This window comes from Emydura macquarii, unplaced genomic scaffold (genome assembly GCF_026122565.2).
Source record: "Emydura macquarii macquarii isolate MOO-44397 ecotype Brisbane River unplaced genomic scaffold, CSIRO-AGI_Emac_v2 contig_1363, whole genome shotgun sequence".
NCBI lineage: Eukaryota > Metazoa > Chordata > Testudines > Chelidae > Emydura > Emydura macquarii.
In genome coordinates, this window is record NW_027131500.1 from 2,471,519 (window position 1) to 2,493,954 (window position 22,436).

A 22,436-nucleotide genomic window follows, 5' to 3' on the forward strand; every position below is an offset into this window, starting at 1 on the left:
TTAAAAAAGCCCATTTTAAGAGAAATGAATGTAGAAAAAAATGAAACACAAAAAGGATCTTTTACAGAGAGTCTTTCCAGTGCTTGTGACATAGAACAGGAGAGTGGCAGATAAGCCATTGTGTATATTAAGGAAGTCTAAGAATAAAGATTATAGGAAAACAGTCTACCTTTCTTTACAGGGCCTTGATTTACATCCCTGAAATCTCAAATTTAGCTATTACAATGAAGTCCTGTTGCAGACAGAGCTGGCTTTTTATCACCACTTAAAATCTAATTAATCCGTATTGAAGCACAAAGATTTCTGTTGTATTTTAAGGTGAGGGGTCATAGAGCCTTCTTTGTTCATCCTCAGACTTGTAATCATCAGGCATTGGGATATAATTTTACCAAGCAAATTGGAAGGTAACAGATCAAATCTTTATCAGAAAACCTAACTCATGGTTTAGTAGAGTCCTTCGTCCTTTACATGAAACATTATATTCATGAAGAACAAAAACGTGTTTCAGAGTTTTCAAAGGGTTAATATCTAAAGCTTATATTCAGGGCAAAAAGAACTAGGATCATCATAGCTCCAACCACCACAACAGGTATCAGCTCTTATAGAGACATTCCTTCTACAGTTTTTTGGACTGTGCTCCTATAATGGCTTTAGTCTACAGAACTATGATGCAATTAAGTGGCATTTTATTCTCTTTGTTGGGATGGGTTCTATCCTGTCTCACTACCTATTTACCTCAGTGGAAAAATCTCAATTTAGAATTAAATGAATTGGAGATCTGGACCATGGGACTCTGGCAAGCTTGTGTTGTCCAAGAGGAAGGAGGAATGCAATGTAAGGATTTTGATTCTTTCTTGGCTTTGCCTCCAGAGTTTAGGATTTCTAGGATTTTGATGTTTGTTTCAAATGGATTAGGACTTTTGGGCCTCTTGCTTTCAGGCTTTGGGTTGGACTGTTTGAAGATCGGTGAAAGACAACAGGAACTAAAAAAACGGCTATTACTGCTTGGAGGAATATTCGTCTGGATATCAGGAATTACAGCCATAGTCCCAGTTTCTTGGGTTGCTCACACTACAGTCCAGGAATTTTGGGATGAGAATATCCCAGATATTGTTCCAAGGTGGGATTTTGGGGAAGCACTATTTGTTGGCTGGTTTGCTGGATTTTGTCTTATACTAGGAGGGTCACTTCTTAATTGCACTGTCTGTTCAACTGAAGTCCATCCATTTTCAGTCCATTACACAGTACCAGAAATGCAAGATCACTGTCGACAGTTGGAAACTGAAAATAGTCCAGAAAATCTAGAAGTTTAAGTAGTACAGAAAGTCCTCTCTTTCTTTTCAAACTCTAGCGCAAAGCAGAACCTTGTTCCAATAATGATTCAAAGGACTCTTTGTTACTTTGCTGATTCACTAAATGCATGTGTCTAATTCTTTCTTCCTATAATTGTTATCTCAAAGCAGTGTCTCCCCTCCCGCCCTGGGCAAAACTGTTAAACCTTTTGTTTCACAGGACATTAAAGCTACCATGACTGTGTAGAAGAACCACTATTTTGTTTTGCTTTTAAATCTGAACTATAGACCCTCAGAAATGTACAAGATTGCTCTTATATTTTGGTTAAGAGCCAAAAAATGTAAGTTTTCTTTTCATATGAAACCAATTACATTTTTGAATCCTCATAACAGAGCCATCCATCTACCTGATCTAGCAACATTTTCATGGTCTAGAATATTTTCATCTCTTAAAATAGCCTTAAAAATATATGTATTCTGGGTATAGACTTTTGCTACAGAGAGAAGGAGCTCTTTGTGTAGGAACTGTGTTTTTTTATCCAGGAAATTCTACATTCCCAAAACCCTAAAAAGACTCACAGAAAATCAGATTTTTTAAGCACTTTTAGTTTCTTAAAAATGTTACATGTAATTCATCAGCATCACAGGCCACTGTCCCAAAACAGCTAGTGATTTGTTATCCCAATCTAATACTTGGGGGGAAAAAAAGACAAAAGTTTATCTGGATGTTCTGGCCCCTGCATATTTCGTACACAAAGAAAAATATTAAAGAGCCAAGAGCAGTTGAAAAATACCTAGTTAAAGAGTTAGTCTGCTCATAAGCATTTGCTACTTAATAGAGTATAGGAATTGACTTTTTAACGAATACTTGATCTGCATTCAATTCAAGATTTCGGTTAAACCTTTCTGATATGTAGCAGCAGTGTTGTTCTTTTCCCTCTAAATACTTTGATTTTAAACAAATATAATTCTTGAAACTCGAGAAATACTGCACTTATTTAACTATATGCAGACTACCTTATTATATAAAGTTTGCATAGGCTTATCTAAATACATAGAATGTGTGGCTATTATTCAGTTTATGAATTATCAGTCTAAATAATGAGTTGATTAAAAACATCCAGAACTATTAAAAGCTATTTAATGAAAAAGATTGGAGTATTGTTACCCAAATAGAGATACAAAGAGAAATAAATAGAAGCAGAGATTATGAAGCATATGCTTTTCTGTTCAATACAAGCTATTTTCTGCAAAGCAAAACCAATAGAATATGAGCCGAAGTGCAGTCACATCTTTGAATTACTGGTTTATCACAACATTTCCCTATACTCAAAACAATTCCACATGGAATCAAGTAATACTAAATCTGTCAAAAGTTGTTTTACAAAATAGTATATAAAAGAGGGGGAAATATTTTACAGATTACAAAAAGTTTGCTTATGTTCAGTGCAACAAAGAACTAAACAGAAAATGTATCCGTAGCATTTGGTAGAAATATACCTAAAGCATTTGGACTCTATTGTTAAAATGGATTTAGCCCACAGAAGTAGGATGCAATTAGTTGGAATTCTATCATCTTCGCTAGGATGGGTTTTAACTGCTCCCTGTAATAATTTGCCAGACTGGAAAAAAAATCTCAATTTGGATTTAAATTAACTGGAGACCTGCACCACAGGATTCTGGCAAACCTGTACAGTTCAAGATGAATCAAGAGGAACACAATTGTAAGGATTTTGATTCTTTGCCCGCACAGTTCAGGATTTTAGTGTCTACATCAAATGGGCTTGGACTAGTCTCCTGATCTCTAGTTTTTAGACTGCTTGAAAATGAGAGCTGCACAACACGAACTAAATACATGACTGTTACTGCATAGAGGAATTCTTTTATGGATATCTAGAATTTTAACCTCAGCCCCCGTTTCTTGTGTTGCCCATGTTATAATACAGGCATTTTGAGATGAGGCTATTCCAGAGATTATCCCAGATGGGAATTTGGCAATGCACTATTTTCTGGCTGGTTTAGTAGGTTGTTTGTGATACAAGGAATCACTACTTATATGCACAGCTTGTTCAGCTAAAGATCATGAATTGTCAATTGGTCATGCAATGGCAGAAATTCAAAATATCTATCAACATTTGTAAACTGGAAGTATAGACCTGAAAATTTAAGACTTTAAGAAGGGCAGATATCAGTTTCCTTTAAAACTCTACTACAAGAATCAGAGCCTTTTCAGTTCAGGATTTGTGCATCTGTACAGATGACCATCTACTTTGTTATTCCTTTTAATCACTATGTTTGAAAACTGTATCCTTCCTGCATATCTGGTAAACCATTTTCATGTTCATTGTGGAGAGAAAAAACAATCAACACTTAATAGTGATCAAATTAATTACTTTGGTTGTATCCGCCTATATGATAATACGGTTTGTGATGGTGCAGAACTGGTAAATAAGATACAAAATCATAATATACAGATGTATAGTTTAAAAAGTTACCACACATTTTCATGTGTTGATCAATGTATCTGTCATATAAAGATAATGTACAATAGATATAAAGTATAAGTTTTTTATTTCCTATTATGCAATATAGGACAGATTCTGTTTCAGTAAATGGAAAAAACTCCCAGTGATGTAATTTACCCAATTCAGCAAGAATTTTTCTTTGATCTATGTATTTCCAACAGCTGAGAAGCCTATAAATATTTTGCATTGGTGGATTTGCTGTGACAAGAAATTAATGGGCAAGAAAGTTGTAGTTATCCTTTAAAAAGAATTTATGCAAGATCTAGTGGGGTAAATCCTCAGGTCGTGCAACTAGTCATAGCTCCACTGGCTGAAGCAGAGTGACAGCCATTTACAGCAGCTGAGGATCTACCTCAGTCTCTCTGTTCTCTTATGTGTTGGAGTGAAAGAGCAGAGGAGAAAGGCTATCATGGTGCAGTGGAGTCCAGAGTTCCAAGCCTATCCTATGTCCCATGTAAATATATTTTTGGTAATACCAGTTTATATAGATCACAAAAGCATCACACAGAGTGGCACAAGCTGTAATTCATAAATCCCAAGCCTAGAACATATTTCAAGACTATATTGAGCTATGTTGCCTGCATGTGGAAGTTTGCATCTTACATGGTTTTGAGCGCTATTATGCACCACTTTGTTGGGCAGTGAACCTACTCTGACATTAACAATGGAGTTTAAGGGAAAAATGACGAGAGCACTTTCATCAGCCTGGTATGCCATGATCCTAAGAACTATTAATGATTGACATTAACACTGCAGTGACTTTCTGCGGTTGACAAAAACATAAGTGAACATTTGCTTTTGCAAAGAGCACAGAGATATAGCCAAGCAATCGAAGAATTCACTAAAATTAAACACTAGTCTACAAAAGAGCTTTGTTAAAAAATTTTATTTTTTTTTCAAATCACTGAAACACATGGAAAGTGCAGAGACAAAAGTTAATCTATGTGATGTATTTGCATACTTTTACAGACAAAATTAGAACAGAAACACATTCGGAATATAACCTGATTAAATATTTAGTTCAGTCCTGAGCATTCAATACTTAATACAGTATAAACATAGCAATAGTAAAAAAGATTTTAAAAGTATTTGATTTGTATCCTATAACAATTTCTGCTGAACTTTGTTCATTTGGCTAAACGATAATATTGTTTTGTACCTGTAATACTTAATTTTGATATACACAATTGCAATAACATACTGATAATTGAAATATGAGAACTAATTACTACATTTGTTATCCCCTGTGCAGGAGACTCTACTTCTTTAAGAATAATATTTATAAATTTGAATTTTAAGGGTTTGTCATATCCAATTTTAGTTCAGTCTATTGAATGTTTCAGCAGTGTGAATAATTTGAATTAATACTAAAAACAACAACAAAAATCCAGAATTGTTAAAAGCTGCCTATAAATAAGTTCATAACACTATTAATAATTTGGAAAGTGAGGGGAAAGAGCTTATATACTTAAGTCTGTCTCATTTTAAAAATGAGCAAATTTGGCAAACTAAGGCCAACAGAACTTAACAGTCTTGGCCACACCCATTAATTGCCAATCAGAATTTATTTTTAATACTCCTCTGAAAGTTATTCAACATATAAACAAACAGCAGCTAGTCTGGCAAGAATTTAGAAAGCTGTAAATATTTCCCACAATAGTTACTTTAACATCAAACATTTTAAATGGCCAGAACTGAACTATATTAAACAGAACATAAATAAGACTGTAAATAAATAAAAGAAAATAAATCATACGGTACAATTCTACACATTCTACAAACATTTTATATAATCCAAGTGAGAAACTGAAACAGTCAACCTTCATTTCACCTCTACATTAAAAGTCAAATTTTTGTTTTTAAAATTTGACCTCACAAGCATGAATGGTATCTTCTTGTTTCTAGTAGTCTTTAAAAAATGAAAAAAATAAAAACAAAAAAACCCCAAGACCCAGCAACAAATGGATATCCAGGAAGAATTATGCTCAGTCAAGTGGCCTGACTGGTACTTGATCAAAACAATGTGGCATCCAGTTATACTTGAAAATGATTTGAATTAATAAATGCTTTTGTGCATCACAAGAAAATCCTTGGTGAGCTTAACACAAAAACTTCTAGGCACAGGATTTTCTTATCTTGAACTTAGAAGACATTCGCAAACATATTGTAGATATGTTCTCTTCATCTTTCAACAAGGCTATAATGACTTTCTGGAAAAGTGAAATACTGTGTGTAGGTGGCTTGTTAATATAGTCTGCAGGCTAAGGACAAAGATTCTATCCAAAGAATTTTTTAAAGAAGATCTTTAAATTTAACATTTTTTTTCAGAAAAGCTTCAGAGATTATGTATTGTAGCTACAAGTTTAGTTATATCATTTTGGCGATAAGCTCAGCCACAGAGTTTTGTTTTACCAGACAGTGTGCTGTAGATGCTTTATTCCAGATCTGATGCAATGCATGTTTCCTCAGGGACTACAACAAGTACATCCACATTGTCTTACTTTTTGCAACAAAAACGTCTGGTCAGATAAACTGAAATTCTATTTTGATAGACATCCTTGTTCATATTTACTTCCTAATCCTATGCTTGTTCATCTTGAACCATCATTATTCTGAAAAACAGTTTGCTTTAAAAAAAAGTAATGAGAACTGTAGTACATATCCTACTGAAATATTTTAAGTTTTATAGGTCACAGACTTTTCCAGTATAGATCTCTATACCAACAATACTTCTGGTACTTGAGTCGGTGGATTCATTATGAATTTGATTGGTAGTCTTTCCTCTTTTGACAGCAGCACAGATGTAAGTTTCATGAACTTGATCTTTTTTTACATACTACTTTGTTGGCAAAAGTAGACAATATTTAGGTCAAAAGGTTACATTTCAATGTAAGATTTTACAGCGCAATGGTATGACTACTCATATTTAAACGCCTTGATGGGAATTTGATTCAGCTTCAGTTTCAGAAAGCAGCTGCCCTTTTGGTAGTTTCAGTTTAAGAGGTTTTAGGGTTACTGGTCTGCCCTTCCCTGCCCCCTCCCCACCTTGCAGATGCAAAGTACTGTACAGTGCAGTCTAAAGTACTGTACATTCACAAAATTATACTCCTGCACTCAGTACTCCATGTTCTTTCTTCATAGAAATAAAAAGGACAGTCAGGAAATTGTTTTCAGAAACAAAATCCCAATGTAGGTGACGGAAATCTAAACAGCACCTGTTATGAGGCAGTCTTGCTGTTTTGGAAAGGAGCTTGCATTCGTGGTTAATTTCAAACTATAAAAGTCATACTTGTACAAAAATATTGCATGGCATAATAGCCATCTTCACAGTCTGCTCACGTGAAAATAGTGAAAAGATAAACAATCTTCTGTTGAACGTAATATTTCTCAACACAGTGCGGTTCAACAGGATACACACTTTCCTTTGTTCCATCTTTACAAAATAAGAGCACACATGCAATACATACAAACTGTACAAAATTAGCATCAATGTACCAGAATTGTTCTACTTTGGTTTTCTGGTAGTTGTGGTTTATTGTTTTTGTTTGTTTGTTTTGTTTAGTTCTTTTTACATACAAGAAGTCAGTTCACTGTATTTTACAAATGAACATCTCTATAGCTGGATGTAAAATAGAAGATCTTTAAAAGCAGGTAGCTATAACTACAAAAAGTTCATCTAAAAAAGATGAGCAAGTGGAAAAATACTTCAATGAAAAATGTAATTATACATCATCTGCTGGTAGGGATGGTATGTTGATCTTTGCTCTTGTGAAGTAAGCTATCTTCTCCCTAGAATTAGAAAATAAGTTTAAGGAAACCTTTGAACATCACAAGAATTCCAACAGCTTCACTACATGATGAACAACATAAGAGAACAGCTTTTCAAAGTATAGGTTTTATGCAAAAGTTTCAAGTACAAATAATGTATTCTATTGGCTAAAATCCTTACGGTTAATGCTTTCAAGGTACCAGTGAATATGCCTGCAGTAAATGCTGTTGCTAGAGAAGGCTGGGACAAAGGGAGTATTTTCCTATATTATGCAGATTTATTAAAATGGAGATAAGCTCCAGTGGGAACAAAAATGAAGCTTCTCAATAGAGCATTGACAGCAACAACAAAAACTCCTAATCATAATTGAGATCATGGTAACCATATATTCTAATATGGCATTAAAAGGGGAATATTCTTAGTCACTGCTAAAAAACAAAAGCATCTGACATCTGATCCAGACTTTTAGAAAGAAAATTAGTGGGAGGGAAAAACAGGGCAGGAGTAACAGCTGCAGGTAGAATTGTCATTCTATCTTCCAGTTGCTTCCTCATACCTATTATCAGCATCTCAGCCTTATCTGGATTGTGCTACAGTAGGCGAACTAGCTCTCTTGCATGTGCCAATCTACACAGACACTGAACTGGGCTTTCAACAGCACTGCATGGCTTATATAGGAAAGATACAGAGCTTGATGGCCCACACCTCCCCAATAACCCTCTTAACATGCCAATGATGAAAGAGAGAGGGCCAAAACAGAACCTTGAACTCCACAAGATATTGCCCGCAGGGCAACGATACTCTTGGGGAGGGTTCGGCAAAGGAAGGAATGGTGGCACCAAAGAGCAGCTATGCCTACCCAGTCTACAGCAAATCAGTAACATTTCATGATGAAGAGTATTGAAAATAGTAGATTTAAAAAAGAATGGTTATCAGCACAGGGACCAGATCTTCACGTCACTTGGAGATCATCCACCCTTACTACCAATGCCAGTCTTGTACCCAAGTTTGTACCAGATTGTCAAGTTTCAAGCAGAACAGGGGCATCTAGATATTCAGAACTGTCTCATCACAACCGTCTCTATGTAAACTTAACCAAAAATGGAAGACTAGACAGTAGGTGGCATTTAACAACACTGCCAACGTAACATGTTGGTTTCTCGAGAAAAGGTCTCACAACAGCTCCCTGAACAGATACCAGCTATGTGTCTTCTCTGAAGGAGATGATTGATAATCTCCACTAACAATGGACCTACTTCTTTTCTGCTGACCTTTACCAGTCAAGGAGGAAGTGATTTCAAAAAGACATCAAAACACCTAGATCCATCTAATACTTCTCACTGAACTGGACTGAACTTGACTCCAGATTCTGCCTCCAATTCACAGTAGCAGGCAGCCAAGACAAAATCGGCTCAGTTTTATTCCTCATACTGGAGGGACTTCATCAACTATCCCATGAAGGCAGCTCTGATCAACAAGCTATTTTTCACCCAAAACTAATCTACTGATTGAGACTTTTTGGATGATATCTTTACTTTGCCTCCCACATAACCATGGCAAAGAATGTAAAGACTCTTTATGACTGAATCTGTTAACATTAGCTCCAGATTTCCATCACTACAAACTTTGCTGTCATCACTCTCACTTCACCCGTGACAAGTTATCTGAAGGACCATGAGGGCAAAGCCAGATAAGATGATGCATAGGATCAACCATATAGATTGTGGATGATAAAAGTTTACAATAGTCTCCCACATCCTCAATTGTGATCTTTCAGAGGAATATCTTCCCTCAGAGCCTCCTACAGGTGTTCTACTTTCATTAGTCTTTGAGGGTGGACCATTAAAACAGGTCCATCACTGGGCAGCGTAGCTGTGCCCTAAACTCAAACTGTAGGAAGTTATTTCTCCAGTACACCGAGCCTGGTTTCCAACTGCCTAAGCTTGAGCTCCAGTCCAAAACATTAGTTCAAGAGTGTGACTATGTGAACGGGGCCAGTAGCTACTAGTTCATATAGTTACATGGCCATCAAGAACTTCTGAGAGAATACTAAGGATTTATCATCCCTAGGAATGTTGAAATCATTATGTACTCAGTTCCTCCAACAACACTGTGGTTAAGAGCTTCCATAGCTCATGGAAAGATTTGGGAGAGCAATGGGTTGGTTAGCACCCCAAAATTAGTCCCAAACTAACTCTAATCCAAAACCCACACAAAATAAAGACACTATATTTTATCCAGTTTTGCAGCGAGCGACTGTAGTAGTCTGAATTGGAGGCAAACGCAATGGTCATACCACCTCCTGCCGATTCCCCGTTGGTTGTTTCTGTACCGAATAGCTCGCTGCTGCGTCAAAATGGATCCATCAGCATTATCCTGCTAGCTTTCGGTGATGCAAGCAAGAGCAGGTACCTCATCCTTTAGTCACCACAGGTGACACTATTAACCACGACTCTTGCATTTAATAGCATGAGCCTAAGGTTAGAACCACAGCCTCTTAAATAGTTAATTACAGGCAAAACCAACAGAATTGAAATTTAAAATATTTCAATTCTAGCTTACACTGAACAAAAACCATGAACAATTTCTACCTGCCTGGGCTCTCCCCATTGGTTGTCAAAAGGGACTGATGGGCCCTAACCCTCATAATCAGCCCTCCCCTCTTTGAGTTCAATGAGCTATTGCATCAAAGCGGTCAGTGCCAGTTATGAAGATTTCCTGAGTAAATGAATATTGCCTTAACACTTCCTATTAGGTGCTCTACAGTTCCTGGCACCAGGGGATTAGCTTAATTTAGAATGTCTATTACTTGAAATTATGCCCCCTCTTCTCCAACTCTGTTATTGATCTCTGAAATCACTAAAATGTTACACATCAGAGTCCTGGATTAAGAGAAGATGTAGGTTTTGACTAATACTACATTGGTATATTGGGTTACATTTATAGATATACATGTTACAAACAACACTACAGAATATTGACCAACTCTAAATAAAATTATGTTCTTAAAATGAGAGATTAGACAGACTGACTTTACAGATTTAGAAGAGCCAGAAGACCAGAACATCCTGTACCTGAATGACTGCACTTGCAGTGGCACTTTCTGGCTCTGTTCCCGTAACCGACACACATCCTTGGAAGCTTTTCTCATCAATTTCTCAGCACTTAAACCCTGTTTCTGTTCCTCCTTTGATTGTTCAGCCTGTGGAGGGGAAAAATTACAACATCCAGCAACTGATAATTTCAAAGAAAGGAAACAAGATCCAAAGAGGCTGTAGGAGGAAGAACATGGAGATAAGCCATCAGACAAAATCTCTTTACATAAAGAGTTAATGGAACATAGCACAAAGTTACTGACATCTCAAGGAGAAATGGTGTGCATCGCTTCAACAGAAGCTGGCTATTAATTTAGGGAAGGAGAGATTGCACTAGCACAGCCACTAGCTAGCTGAAGTAAAGAAGTTATTTCCTGTGTTTATATAGACTAGGACCAAACCAGTTTGAATGCTACCAGACACTGCCTGGCCAAGTGTTTAGTTACAAGAGGGAAAGAAAAAGGTGCCTTCCTAATATTTAAAATACTTCTGCCCACTTATACTTAGTATATACTTACACAATGCTCCCCACTTGCACTCATGACATCACCAGTTTCTTAAAGAGAGACTAACTTTGTATTATATTTTAGCTCCTCTAATTTTCACTATTTTAGAGCTATTGCTTATAAACAACCATTTGCTTTAGTATTGCTAAGGAAAACAGTATTTTTATAGCAGTCACCAAATTGCATCATGGAGTTGGGGTCTATACAGTATTTTGGAGCAAGAGGGAGCCCATACTCCTCCCTATGCCTCAGAGCCTAAGCTCCAGCCTGAGCCGCGGCTTCAAAGAGCTGTCTACACAGCTATTTTCAGAGGGCTAGTGTGAACCCTGCTAGCCCAGATCTGTCAACCCACGCTTCTGCTTGCTCCAAAATGCTATGAAGACATACCCTAAGTGTACTGGCTACAGAAAGCAGCACACTTGCAACCTGTTGAAATTGACATCACTAGATTACCTTCAACAAAGCTTATTGTACTAACATTTTTTAATATGCTCCTATTTCTTGCCCTTCAATTTTTTTTTTTAAATAAAAGCAATTTTTCAATGATACAAGAAAATAAGAGAAAACATCCACTTCAGAACATTAATACTTAACCACACGCTTTAAAGATGAGAGAAAGAAAAACAAAGCAGCAAAAATAGCTGTTTTTCCTGTACATAAGTGATCGTTACAGTAAAAAATGGTTATACTATACTTGCATCGTGTCTATGCAACTGTGATTAGAGGAAAGTTACCAGCCTGAATAATGCTATGGTCAGCGTTTATTAGTATCACTGAAGCCCCACCCCCATCCCCTGAAACTCTCAAAAATATCGAGTCAGATTTTAAATTGAGGTTTATATAGAAATATTTTCCCCCATTAGTTCTTGGGCACTAGCAGGTACGCAGCAATAGCAGCCATCTGCAACTTCTTGCTGGCAATGTAAAATAAAACTGGGAAAAATGAAGACATATTTTGTCATTGGCCATATGTTAAAACGAAAAGCATTCCCAGCTAATGCCGATTAGTGGACTATGTGACCATAAACTTTTTCAGATTCCCTACTTTTATTTTCACTCCACAGATCTAGGATATTTCTGGAAATCGTATCATATTTAAAAGCAAATAGCAGGAAAGGAACATGCTGCCTCTGATAAATGCAGAAACAAAAACACCTACAGTGAGCAGCACAGACTGTCAAAAGAAAATTCTCAACAGATCTGGAAAAAGCTCTCCCTGGGTCAGATCTGCATTTTCTGCACAGGGCAGAAAAGGATACAGCCACATGCTAATGGTTTTCTTCTATGGTTGAAGAAAGATAAAATAGCCCCAATTCTCTCCCTTACTGGTAAGACAGGTGTGGATCTCCGTGCTTCACTTGAATGCTGCTACAAAACAATTCTAGTAAAGCAGTATTTACAGAAGTATTTACAGAAGACACTAGGTAACCTTTTACTATGGAGATAGGGAGCGATGTAGTACATCGTCATCATGCCACAGCACGGAGTTTGTAATTATCTGGGTACAGCACTTGAAAGAGTGACTGGTAGGGCTTTTTGTTACTCAAAACCTTGAATTAACTCACTTCTGTACTTAACAGCACCCATGGTGTTTGTGCTAGCTCTGCAGGCAGGGGCAACAGACTGGTAGTGAGGCACCACGAGGCTGCACTCACATATTTAATTGGGAAGGGGCTGAGTTGGCCTTTCCCCAAAGGTAGAAGCAGGCGATTCAGCTGATCTCGGGGAATCCATGGAGGCAGATACCTCAGTGAACAGGCCCTGTGCCTCTGCACTGGCTCCCATGCCCCTCTCACCTCCAACCTCTTCTGAACCCACAGCAGCATGGGTTCTGATCGGGATCCCCCACTAACCGTTACTCTTGGAGCCCCCTTGGGGGCAAGAGGGTTACATGAGGGAATATTGCTACAGATAGTAGAACCAACCCACCATCCCTATCCTATCCTAGCCCCGCTCAGGACACACAACCCAGAGTCCATAGGGTTGGTGGAAAATGCCACAGAGGCTGCACTCTGCTTTGTGCTGCTTCTCCCCCCTCTTGATGCACTGCGTTCTTGTACCTTTCACCTGCAGGGGTGACAAGGATGCCCTGAAAAAAGGAATGCAGATGATTTGGCTCTTGCTAATTCCAGTTTTATTAAAACTGAGTGCAGCATCACCAAACTACCACATCACACACTGCAGGTGAAGAGGGGAGTGAGCCTCAGGATACCTGAGCACAGGAAAGCTCGTCACTGTCTAAGCACATGAGTTCTCAATTCATTTCACAGAATAGATCCACATGATGACAGACATTTTCTCTTCTTCTCCCATTACCAAGAGAATGGCCCATCGCATCTCCCCATTCATGAATGTGGAGATCATCTCCCTTTCCTCACTGTAAGGAGGTGAGACAGTGATCAGGTGAACTTGACTCATGTCAAGTGGCAAGGGCCTAAGTGTATTCAATAAATCAATCAATATATACACACACCCATCCACACCCAGGTGCGCACATACCTACACCAATCACATATTAGTTAGTAATATATAAGCAAGTGCATAACCAGTATAATCAATTCAAGGAGTTGGCTAGTTTTTAGGGAAATCTGTGAGTAACTCTTTTTGGAAAGGAGTGCAAAACAAAGCCCTGTAGCTTTAGCTTACTGTGTGTCCTATTATTCAACTCTTTATGTGTCCCGGATATTTGGGTACACAACAAGGATGAAGTTACAATGAAAGGTCACAATGACCCAGCCAAATATAATCAGAACAAGCAAGGAAAGTCCCCAAAGTCCCAGACAAATATTAAGATTATCTACTTATTAACAACAACAAAACTAGTAAACAAGTTATATAGTTTAGGGCGTAATGCAGATTGTTATATTTGGTTGTAAAAATTGATTAATTATCATCATGTAGCGAAACAGAGGAAAGGGTTGTTGATAAAAGTACAGAATCATCTTGGGTATAAAAGAGTGTACTGAGACTAGTTTTTGCCTTCGTTTGTGTACAGCCTTGTCTGTATATACTCAGCCAGTTCATTGGCCTGTGACTCAGCTGATCACTGGGGTGTAGCACCTATGATGAAATAAACCTATTCCTTGGAGCTGAACTCTGGAGTTTGTAGTCGTTTTGTCTGCTACAGTAAACACTGGTTGTCTGCTTTGTTAGGTTCATAAGATAACTTGTGGGCCTTGTTGGTAGTCCTAAAAACATCCTGACAATCATCATACAACATTCCAGTTGCAACTACAGCATTTGCTTACATGGAAAAGTAATGTTAGGAAAACAGTTCTGTATCAATAACGGTCTTTAATACAATGAGTGTTTCTGTGGATGTTATCTGATTCATAGGCTGGAACAGAGGCAATAGAGAGAACTGTACTGCAGCATTACAATCTGAATGGAGGTGGATGCTATTCTCCTTCAGTCTCCAAAAACGTCTAGACCTTGCACTGGGAGGGTTGAGAACTTTAGCCACTGGTCACTAGAGATGTATACTGAATACATGGTATACTTCCTGGAGGGACTTGCTACATTTACACAGTAAATATAATAAGTATTAAAGGCCCTTTACAGTACTAAATAATGCAGGGGCATCTACATAGTAAAGTGGAAAACTATGGATTGGAGTAATCCCTTAGTTTTTAATAAGCAGCTCCATTTAATTTAACAGCTCCATATTTGTCTAATGCTTGGAGGTGGAAATAAGGTGTGATACGTTTGTTAGGAAATTGAGCATCTTTTTTTAAAAGAAAAAACCCAACCTTTTCTAGTTACAAAACAACTTGGGGGAGCTTAAACATACACAAAGAATCCAAGTGGAGTAAAAATAACTGGTCAAATGACACCTCTGACAATATATACTTTCTAATAAACTTTGCACTGTGTGAGCACGTTTCACCCAAGAATCTCAAAGAACTTTTCTGAACACTGAGCTCTCCACACTATTGTGTGCTAGTATTGTAGAACCACTTTAGAAAACAAGAAACTGAGGAAGAGACACACTACGGGCCTTGCATACAGAGAGTCTGTGGTAGACCCAGTAATTGCTCCAGTCAGTCAAAGCCCCTACGATGCTCTAACTAGTAGACTATTTTACATACAGTTTCTTACTAGTTTTTTTAATCTTCTCTGAAACGCAAGTACATCTCAGTAGGCAAAACTCAGCTCTCCCCGGCCAAAGCCAGAAGAAGGATGTTTTGAAGCACAAACTAAGCTGGGATGGAGGGATGAAGTCCACCCCCAATCTATGGGGCTGCAGCACAGCCCCTCCACAGGTATCGTTACTGCCTATAGGCTCAAATAACGGCCTCTGCCTCCCTGCGCCCGCTTTGTTGCAGCTTCTAGACAGCTATATCTGTGCAGAATTTGAGGCAGCTGCACTGAATGGCAACCCCCAACAACAAAACAAAAACACTGAATTCAATGAGAGTAGGACAGGGATTTAAGATTACTAAACATTTAAATGGATTTCTATACAGTTTCCCCGCCCCCTTACCCCCCAATTAAAAAGTGTGTTTTCTCCTCCAAATTCATTAGCTACTCAATTCTATGTGTGCCTCTAGAATAACATCACTTCTGGTGTTCAGTGAAGTCTACGTTTAAATAAGTTATTACTTGAGTCTGGATTCATTCTTCAGTAGACTTTTTCCTTTAGATTTTCCATAATCTTTGTGTGGGATGTGTCATTGACTCATGCTACATAATCCAGCTGTGTAATTAATCAAACTTGATATTCTTGTACCTTCTAAAACAACTGAACAACCAAATCTATCAAAGAACCTATAGTAAGGGTTTTTAAATTTTTTTTTTTTTGTTTACTACTACTATGGACCCCTTCCACCTATTACATTACAGGACATTTTTCATTCCTGCTTACTTCACAACAGGATCATAACTACTAGATTTTTAAGCACCCTGGAAATAAATGAGTACTTATCACAAAGCAATGGGGAGTTTTGTTCACTATTTATACCTGTTTTTCAGCTTGTTTCAAGAGCTTTTGGAATCGCTCATCCTCCAACACACATTGGGGTAGGTCAGTCTCTCCTCGGACTTTCATCTCCTCAAGCTTCTGTTTAAGATCGCGCAGTGCCTGAAGTTCATCGTTCAGACGATTCTGTCGTGTCCGAGATGCCTGGAGGTCCAGCTCCAGGTCAAGAGAAGTGCGTACAGCATGTTCTTGCGTTGCTCTTCGCATGATCGACTGGCACACAGGCTGAATTGTTCAAGAACAATAATGCAATAAAAAGTAAGAGTTCATTTAATATACAAAGGAGGAGTATAAGGAATTGACACAGTTTGGTAAAGAATTTTTCTGTCTGTCAAAACACCATCTCCCTGAATGATGTTAGCTATGTTGCCAGAAACCCTCTTCCATCAACACAGCTATATCTACACTGTGGGTTTTGTTGGCATAACTATGTCAGTCAGGGGTGTGGTTTTTAACTCCCTGACTGATGCAGCTATGCTGACATAATTTAAGTGTAGACCAAAAGCTTTAGAGAAAAATTGCTTTCTGACCTTCACAGCAACACAATTATGAAGTATGAGATTTAATAGTCTTTAGCTTTCCTAGCTCTGCATATGTTATTAATGGTCATAAAATTCTCCAGGCCTTCTAAAATTCAAGACATAGTATTTGACTCAGTAACTTCCTGCATCAGGCCTCAATCCAGCAAGGCACTTAAATACATGTCTAATTTTAAGCACAAGTAGTCTAATTGATTTCTGCAGGACTATTAATTTTCTTAAGTACCTTGCCGATTCGGGACCTCTGTGAATGCCAGAGATTGACTATAGTCTGTTACCAAATATTTCCTTCTCAGTTCTTCAAATTCACTTCCTTTAATTTAATTGAGGGTTCTCACATGATGGTTAGAGTAACCCCCTCTCCTCCTCTTTTTTTGCAACCTCTTCTGCCATACTGCTAAGTGGCCAGTCTTCCTTAAGCCCTTTCAATCTTTGTTGTATCTCTGAAGCCTGATAACCAAAAATGGACACTATACCTAGGTGAGAGTGCTCATTCTTTTTATATAATGTCATAATATTCTTTTCTCTGTCAAACTCCTTCATTACTCACCAAAGTTCTTGGAGGATAGGAAATTAATTTAAAGAGAACATTTAAGTACTGTTGAATCTTTGAAAGTTTGGGATTTTTCCAACCCTTCCACCAAAAGTATGTTTAGGATGAATGCTGTCTGTGTGTCTTTTATGTATACAGTACATATATATACACACATGCATAATATATGATTTTATATTTAAATAGTGTGTCATTATTGAAGTATCCCAATGACCTTAATATACTGTACAGCATCTCAAACAACTAACTCTAAATACGAGGATGGCAACTATCTGGCACACATCCTAATAGTGAGGGAGGTGCAGTTCTGCCCCAGGGTATCAGGACAAACCCCTAATCTCACAACAAATGCCATGGGAACATTACTATGTATCCATAGCAGAGACAATTTTGTTGCTAAAGGTCTCATTCGAAGGACCCAGACACAGTTAATGAAACTCAGTTTATCTGCTTTGGAAAGATGATGGGCCAAGTCATAGTTGTGTCAAGATTTGGATATGGGGTCCCAGGGAGTCTGGGTATTTCAAAGAGTTGCTGAGATCACTCTATATAGATGCCAGATGCCTAAAATCGAGCTGATAGTTTAAAATGAAATGGAAAAAAGCAGCAAATACTTGGATCACCGCTCAGGTGAGACCACACATACCCTTTTAACTCTCAAGCTCCGTCGTTCTGTGGCATTTCTCACAAAGAGAGACTTTTTGGCCAGTGTTGAGCTGTCACTGTCACTTCGATTCAGCTGTCAAAATATGCATTTAAACACTATGATATAAAACAGCTGTACATTTTAACACTTGTTTTGTTTGTATGTTAGAAGCATTTAGAAAAACTTAAGGCTGTTGATGTGCATGGGGGGCATTCTTGGGGTTCAATAATGTGTCTCAGTCAGATAAAACAAATGTACAGGGTTAGCTTCTTAAAGAGTACAGCGATATTTACTGCACGAAAGCAAGCTGAAGCCACATACTGAAACCTACCTTAAGTAGGCTACTTAGTGATGGTGAAGGATAACATTAGGTAATTTTACCCAACCTCTGTTCTTCAATTTACACTGCCAATATCAGAGGTTCTATAACATGAATATAAACATCCCACCACACACATCAAGACAGGTCAGCAGTTTTTACTTGGAAGCAAAACGATTATTCAGCCAGTAGGTCGGCAACTGAATTTCTTAGCTGAAACCTCCATTTCCCAAACTTTGGAAAGCCAAGACCCCCTTTCAGAAAAATGAAATCCCGTTCTTCCCCGTGTACTGTTAGATGCCCACTCACCTTAGCTTATCAATCTTATATGCCTCCCACACAGGAGTTGTGCCGAACACTGGCTTAGTCAATCACATTCTCAGAGCACATGACAGTCACTTCATAATGATGATACACAGATGATAGAGGATTTCTCATGGCTTTAAATTTACTGCTGCATCAGTTATCGATTTTGGTGAAATTAAAATCATGTAAGACCTTTGGCAAGTCACAATCTCTGTGTCCTGGCCCTGCCACAGTCACACTTTGATATGCTGCAAGATACCTTTGTTTCACAGTCTGGTTACGTCTATACTAGCAAACTTCATAGCCATAATTCACCACCAGTTCAGCTCCACTGCTGGTAGGACGCGTGAAAGTTCAGGTGTTCATACTGCAATGCCCAGGTTTACATAGGAGTAGCTAAAACCGTCAGGGCCCTCTCTACATCACACCAACCATCATTACTTTATCTGGAGGAGCTGCACAAGTAACAAGATCATTAGGGCTGCAGGTTTGCTAGTATAAACAAGATCTCAATGTGCAAGGGTTAAACAGCAGACAGTGGGCCCTGGAGTCAGCCAAAAAGTTATCCAAACTTGTGAAAGTCTGTAGAGCAGACTATTCTATGGTACCTAATATGCTTAGTGAGGGCAAGAGGAAGTGAAAGGTAATTTCACAGGAGATGCACCTTGTGAAAGGATAAATGGAACATACCGCTAAGTACTTTGATACCAATTATTTTCATTTTTTAACCAGGATATTTCTGACCAACTGAGCAGTGGAATTGGTAAGGAATTAAAATGCTGACAAAAACAGATACATACTTGTCACTGAAGCCATATTGGGATCAAAGCAAACACCAAATTTTAAAAAACCATTCAGTATTTTTTTAAATTAAAATTTGTGTAACAGAGCTTGTGATCACTTCTTAGATCATAAAACAAATGTTTAAGTACCCAACACTTATACCAATTGCTGATAAACTAGGGTAGTCTCCATTTTACCACTGTTCAAAGGGAGACTGTCAGAACCAAATTGGAGACTAATGCCCAAGGCGAAGCTCAGGGACACAGCTGAAGCAGGGTTTCAGAACTGCATCACGTAGATGTTAAAAATACTATCCAATTTGAAATCACGGTAAGATTAAAAAATTGATTGAAACCAAAGTGGTTAAGCTCTTTCCACACTATGTTGCTCTTACTCTGTACGTTACTAAAAAATGCTAATGCGGTGTTTGCTTATCGTGAACTTTATTCTAACACATTTTCAACAGATCAGAGATGCCAGACTATTTTAGAGCATTGCTATGTGTGAATTACTGCTGTTTATACCGGGAAACCCATCCTTTTGCAGAAGGCCAACACAAGACACTTCATACAAGCCCTCTGCAAAGGGTTGCTTTTCATCCATAATAAAAGTGCTTTGGGACAACAGAGGACTTCATTGTAAGCCAGTTCCACTGTGTATCAGTATGTTCTTTTGAAAATCCACAAAAAGCATGGTTTAGACTCTTGCAGGTGAAAAGTGGGTTTTCTCAGTACACGGCTCATTGCTACTAACGTGCTATTGCCAAGGAATTAAATGACTCTTTAGTTAATAGCGTTTCAGTGAGAGTGCTTTTCCTCTTACCCTACAGATGTACTGGTTCCGCTCTCCTGGAGAGAAGGTTTGCGAGCGCACTATCATGCTGTTCCTGACAAAGGGACGCTGCCTGGAGCTCAAGCTGGCTCTGTCCTTGGGTCGGACTGCCATATTCTCATTAACTGCTTCCTCAGTGTTAGTCTCTTTATCAACCTGTCAAGAGGAATTTATACTAAAAAATACATACACACAGACAACCTCCTTTCCCCCCCAGTATACCTTGCAAGCACTGTTTTCTACTGTCCCAAAACTATTTAAGTTTAAATTCAATCACTGAAAGCAAAGAATCTTACTCACAACTATGTGCAGCAATATAAGAAAAACCTCTCTATGTGCCCAATAAAATTGCCACTTTCATATAAAGCTTCTACAGCAGGGGCCTCACTAATCTGTAAACCACTGTCCTGAAAGTCTGTACTCAGAACAAAGGTTTGGGTTTGCAGTTTACAGCTGCACAGCGAGGCTCTGATGCTGTGCTGGGGGCAGGACTGAGAAGGGTGATACCACGTGGCAAAAGGACTAACTGGGAATTTCATATTGCCCCTCGACTCCCTCCCTGCAACAAACACCCTGAAACAGGGCTACATCACTTACTGCTGCTGTTCTTCCTTGCGCACCCCATGGCAACTGCTAATCTGCAAACCTCACTAACCTGAACGGGGGCTTCCCAATCAGCTAATATTCACACAATATTAATTAGACCCAACTTTATTTACTGTGCCCACTGAAGTATGTATTTAGGCATCTTTTCTCCTTTTTCTATGGCAAAGTTGATTGTTCTTTGAAGTTTTCACTTATCTAGTTGTCCATACATATCAGACTATGTCCTAACCGGCAGCCCAGCAACGATAGGAGAATTTGGCACTAGTAGATCACATTTCAATCAGTATTACAATCAGCTATTGCACTGCCACCTGCTGCTATGCCTCCGACTCATTGCTGAATGCAGGCCTTCTTAACTTCTCAACTTTAGGGCACGATTGAGAAAACTACTTAAGCATGTGTCTAACTTTAAACACGTGAGTTGTCCTAGGCACGTGCTTAAGTATCTTGCTAACTCAGGGCCATGATCTGTGCCTGCCAGCCTGGTACCAAGAGGACCCTTGGTCCATTTGGCCACTTCCTCCACTAACTGACAGCTAATTACAACCCCCAATGAGGCACTAGACCAGATATTGAACTTTTCCATTTTCATATGTTCAGAAGGAAGATTTATGCCTAACTTTCCTGCACTAACTTCAGAGACCTTAATTTTTTAAATTTTTTTTTGGAAGCACAATTTTAAAGAAAAATAAGAAAAAATGAAAGACGAAATTGTCCAATACATAAGCAAAATATAACATTCATAACCCTTAAAGCAGGGATACTCAGAACTGGGTAATTCAGAATCCAAATTAGCGACCAACATTAGCCATAAGAGTTACATTAGTGTGAATTCATTATTTACTATGTCAATCACACCGTGTTTTAATATCGTGCTGCAAAGAGCTGCAGGAGACACATTAAAGAGCCACTTGCAACTGAAAGCCTCAGTCTGAGTATCGCTGCCTTAAAGCTACTAAACTGATTTTCTTCCAACTTGATTTTTTTCCTTACTCAATAGAGACCAGTGGAAACTGGAGTTTTAAGGTAGTTGTTTTTGAGTTAAAAGCATGCAAAATTTTCAACTCAAATGAATGGGAGACGCTCACGCTTGCATAACTCAAAAATGACCAATCTGATTTTGCTCAAACTTACTGTACAAACAATTGCTATAATAAATGTCATGACAAACTTTAAGCTTTCAAACCTGATATACCATCATGGCATACTCCTGGGAAAAGAAGCAAATAAATATTTAATAAGACTAAATGGTGTCTTCAAACCATTTAGGGAAGCACAATCTAAAATATTCACCAGTGTTGGTACTACAGCAGCTAGTTGATTGCCAGGGGCATCATCAACATGGTCACTTTCTTCCCCACCCTTGTTTTCATCTGTCTCTGCTGTATCAGTGCATAATCTCAGGTTGTCTGTATATCCAGCTTCCTCTGCCAATTTAACTCCATCCTCCTCTTCATCCACAATTTCATCTGATGCCTCTGCTAGCATTTCTAACCTGCAAGAACAAAAGTAACCCATGTTATCCTGGAACTGACAAGACCCACAAGAGAGAAGTACTGGAATGCCTAAATCAGGGTAGTCAATAGGTGGACCATGGGCCAAATCCAAACCACCAGACGCTTTGAATGGATCCTGAAATCTTTTTATTTACTTATTATCATTCTTATTATTTTCTCTGGAGTCTGAAC

The 22,436-nt window shown here is 38.3% G+C and overlaps 2 protein-coding genes and 1 pseudogene across 3 annotated transcripts in view; 2 read left to right on the plus strand and 1 right to left on the minus strand.

The window, feature by feature from the left end:
• The first annotated feature begins 644 nt into the window (after positions 1-644).
• Positions 645-1,313, plus strand: LOC137155571 (claudin-22-like). Its single transcript, XM_067551968.1, has one exon. The coding sequence runs from the start codon at positions 645-647 to the stop codon at positions 1,311-1,313; it is 669 nt and encodes a 222-aa protein (XP_067408069.1).
• Positions 1,314-2,819: 1,506 nt separating this feature from the next.
• LOC137155388 (claudin-22-like) lies at positions 2,820-3,460 on the plus strand (annotated as a pseudogene).
• A 1,233-nt stretch (positions 3,461-4,693) lies between these two features.
• The window catches only part of WWC2 (WW and C2 domain containing 2), a 143,941-nt gene continuing 126,198 nt past the window's right edge, over positions 4,694-22,436 (minus strand). For both annotated transcript variants that reach the window (XM_067551683.1, XM_067551684.1), the window contains exons 18-23: positions 22,042-22,243; positions 20,134-20,298; positions 17,904-17,996; positions 16,148-16,390; positions 10,661-10,788; positions 4,694-7,606 (exon numbers count right to left, since the gene is read on the minus strand). In XM_067551683.1, coding sequence (XP_067407784.1) covers positions 7,540-7,606; positions 10,661-10,788; positions 16,148-16,390; positions 17,904-17,996; positions 20,134-20,298; positions 22,042-22,243 — 898 coding nt within the window. In that variant the 3' untranslated portion in view covers positions 4,694-7,539. The remainder of the gene's footprint in view (positions 7,607-10,660; positions 10,789-16,147; positions 16,391-17,903; positions 17,997-20,133; positions 20,299-22,041; positions 22,244-22,436) is intronic.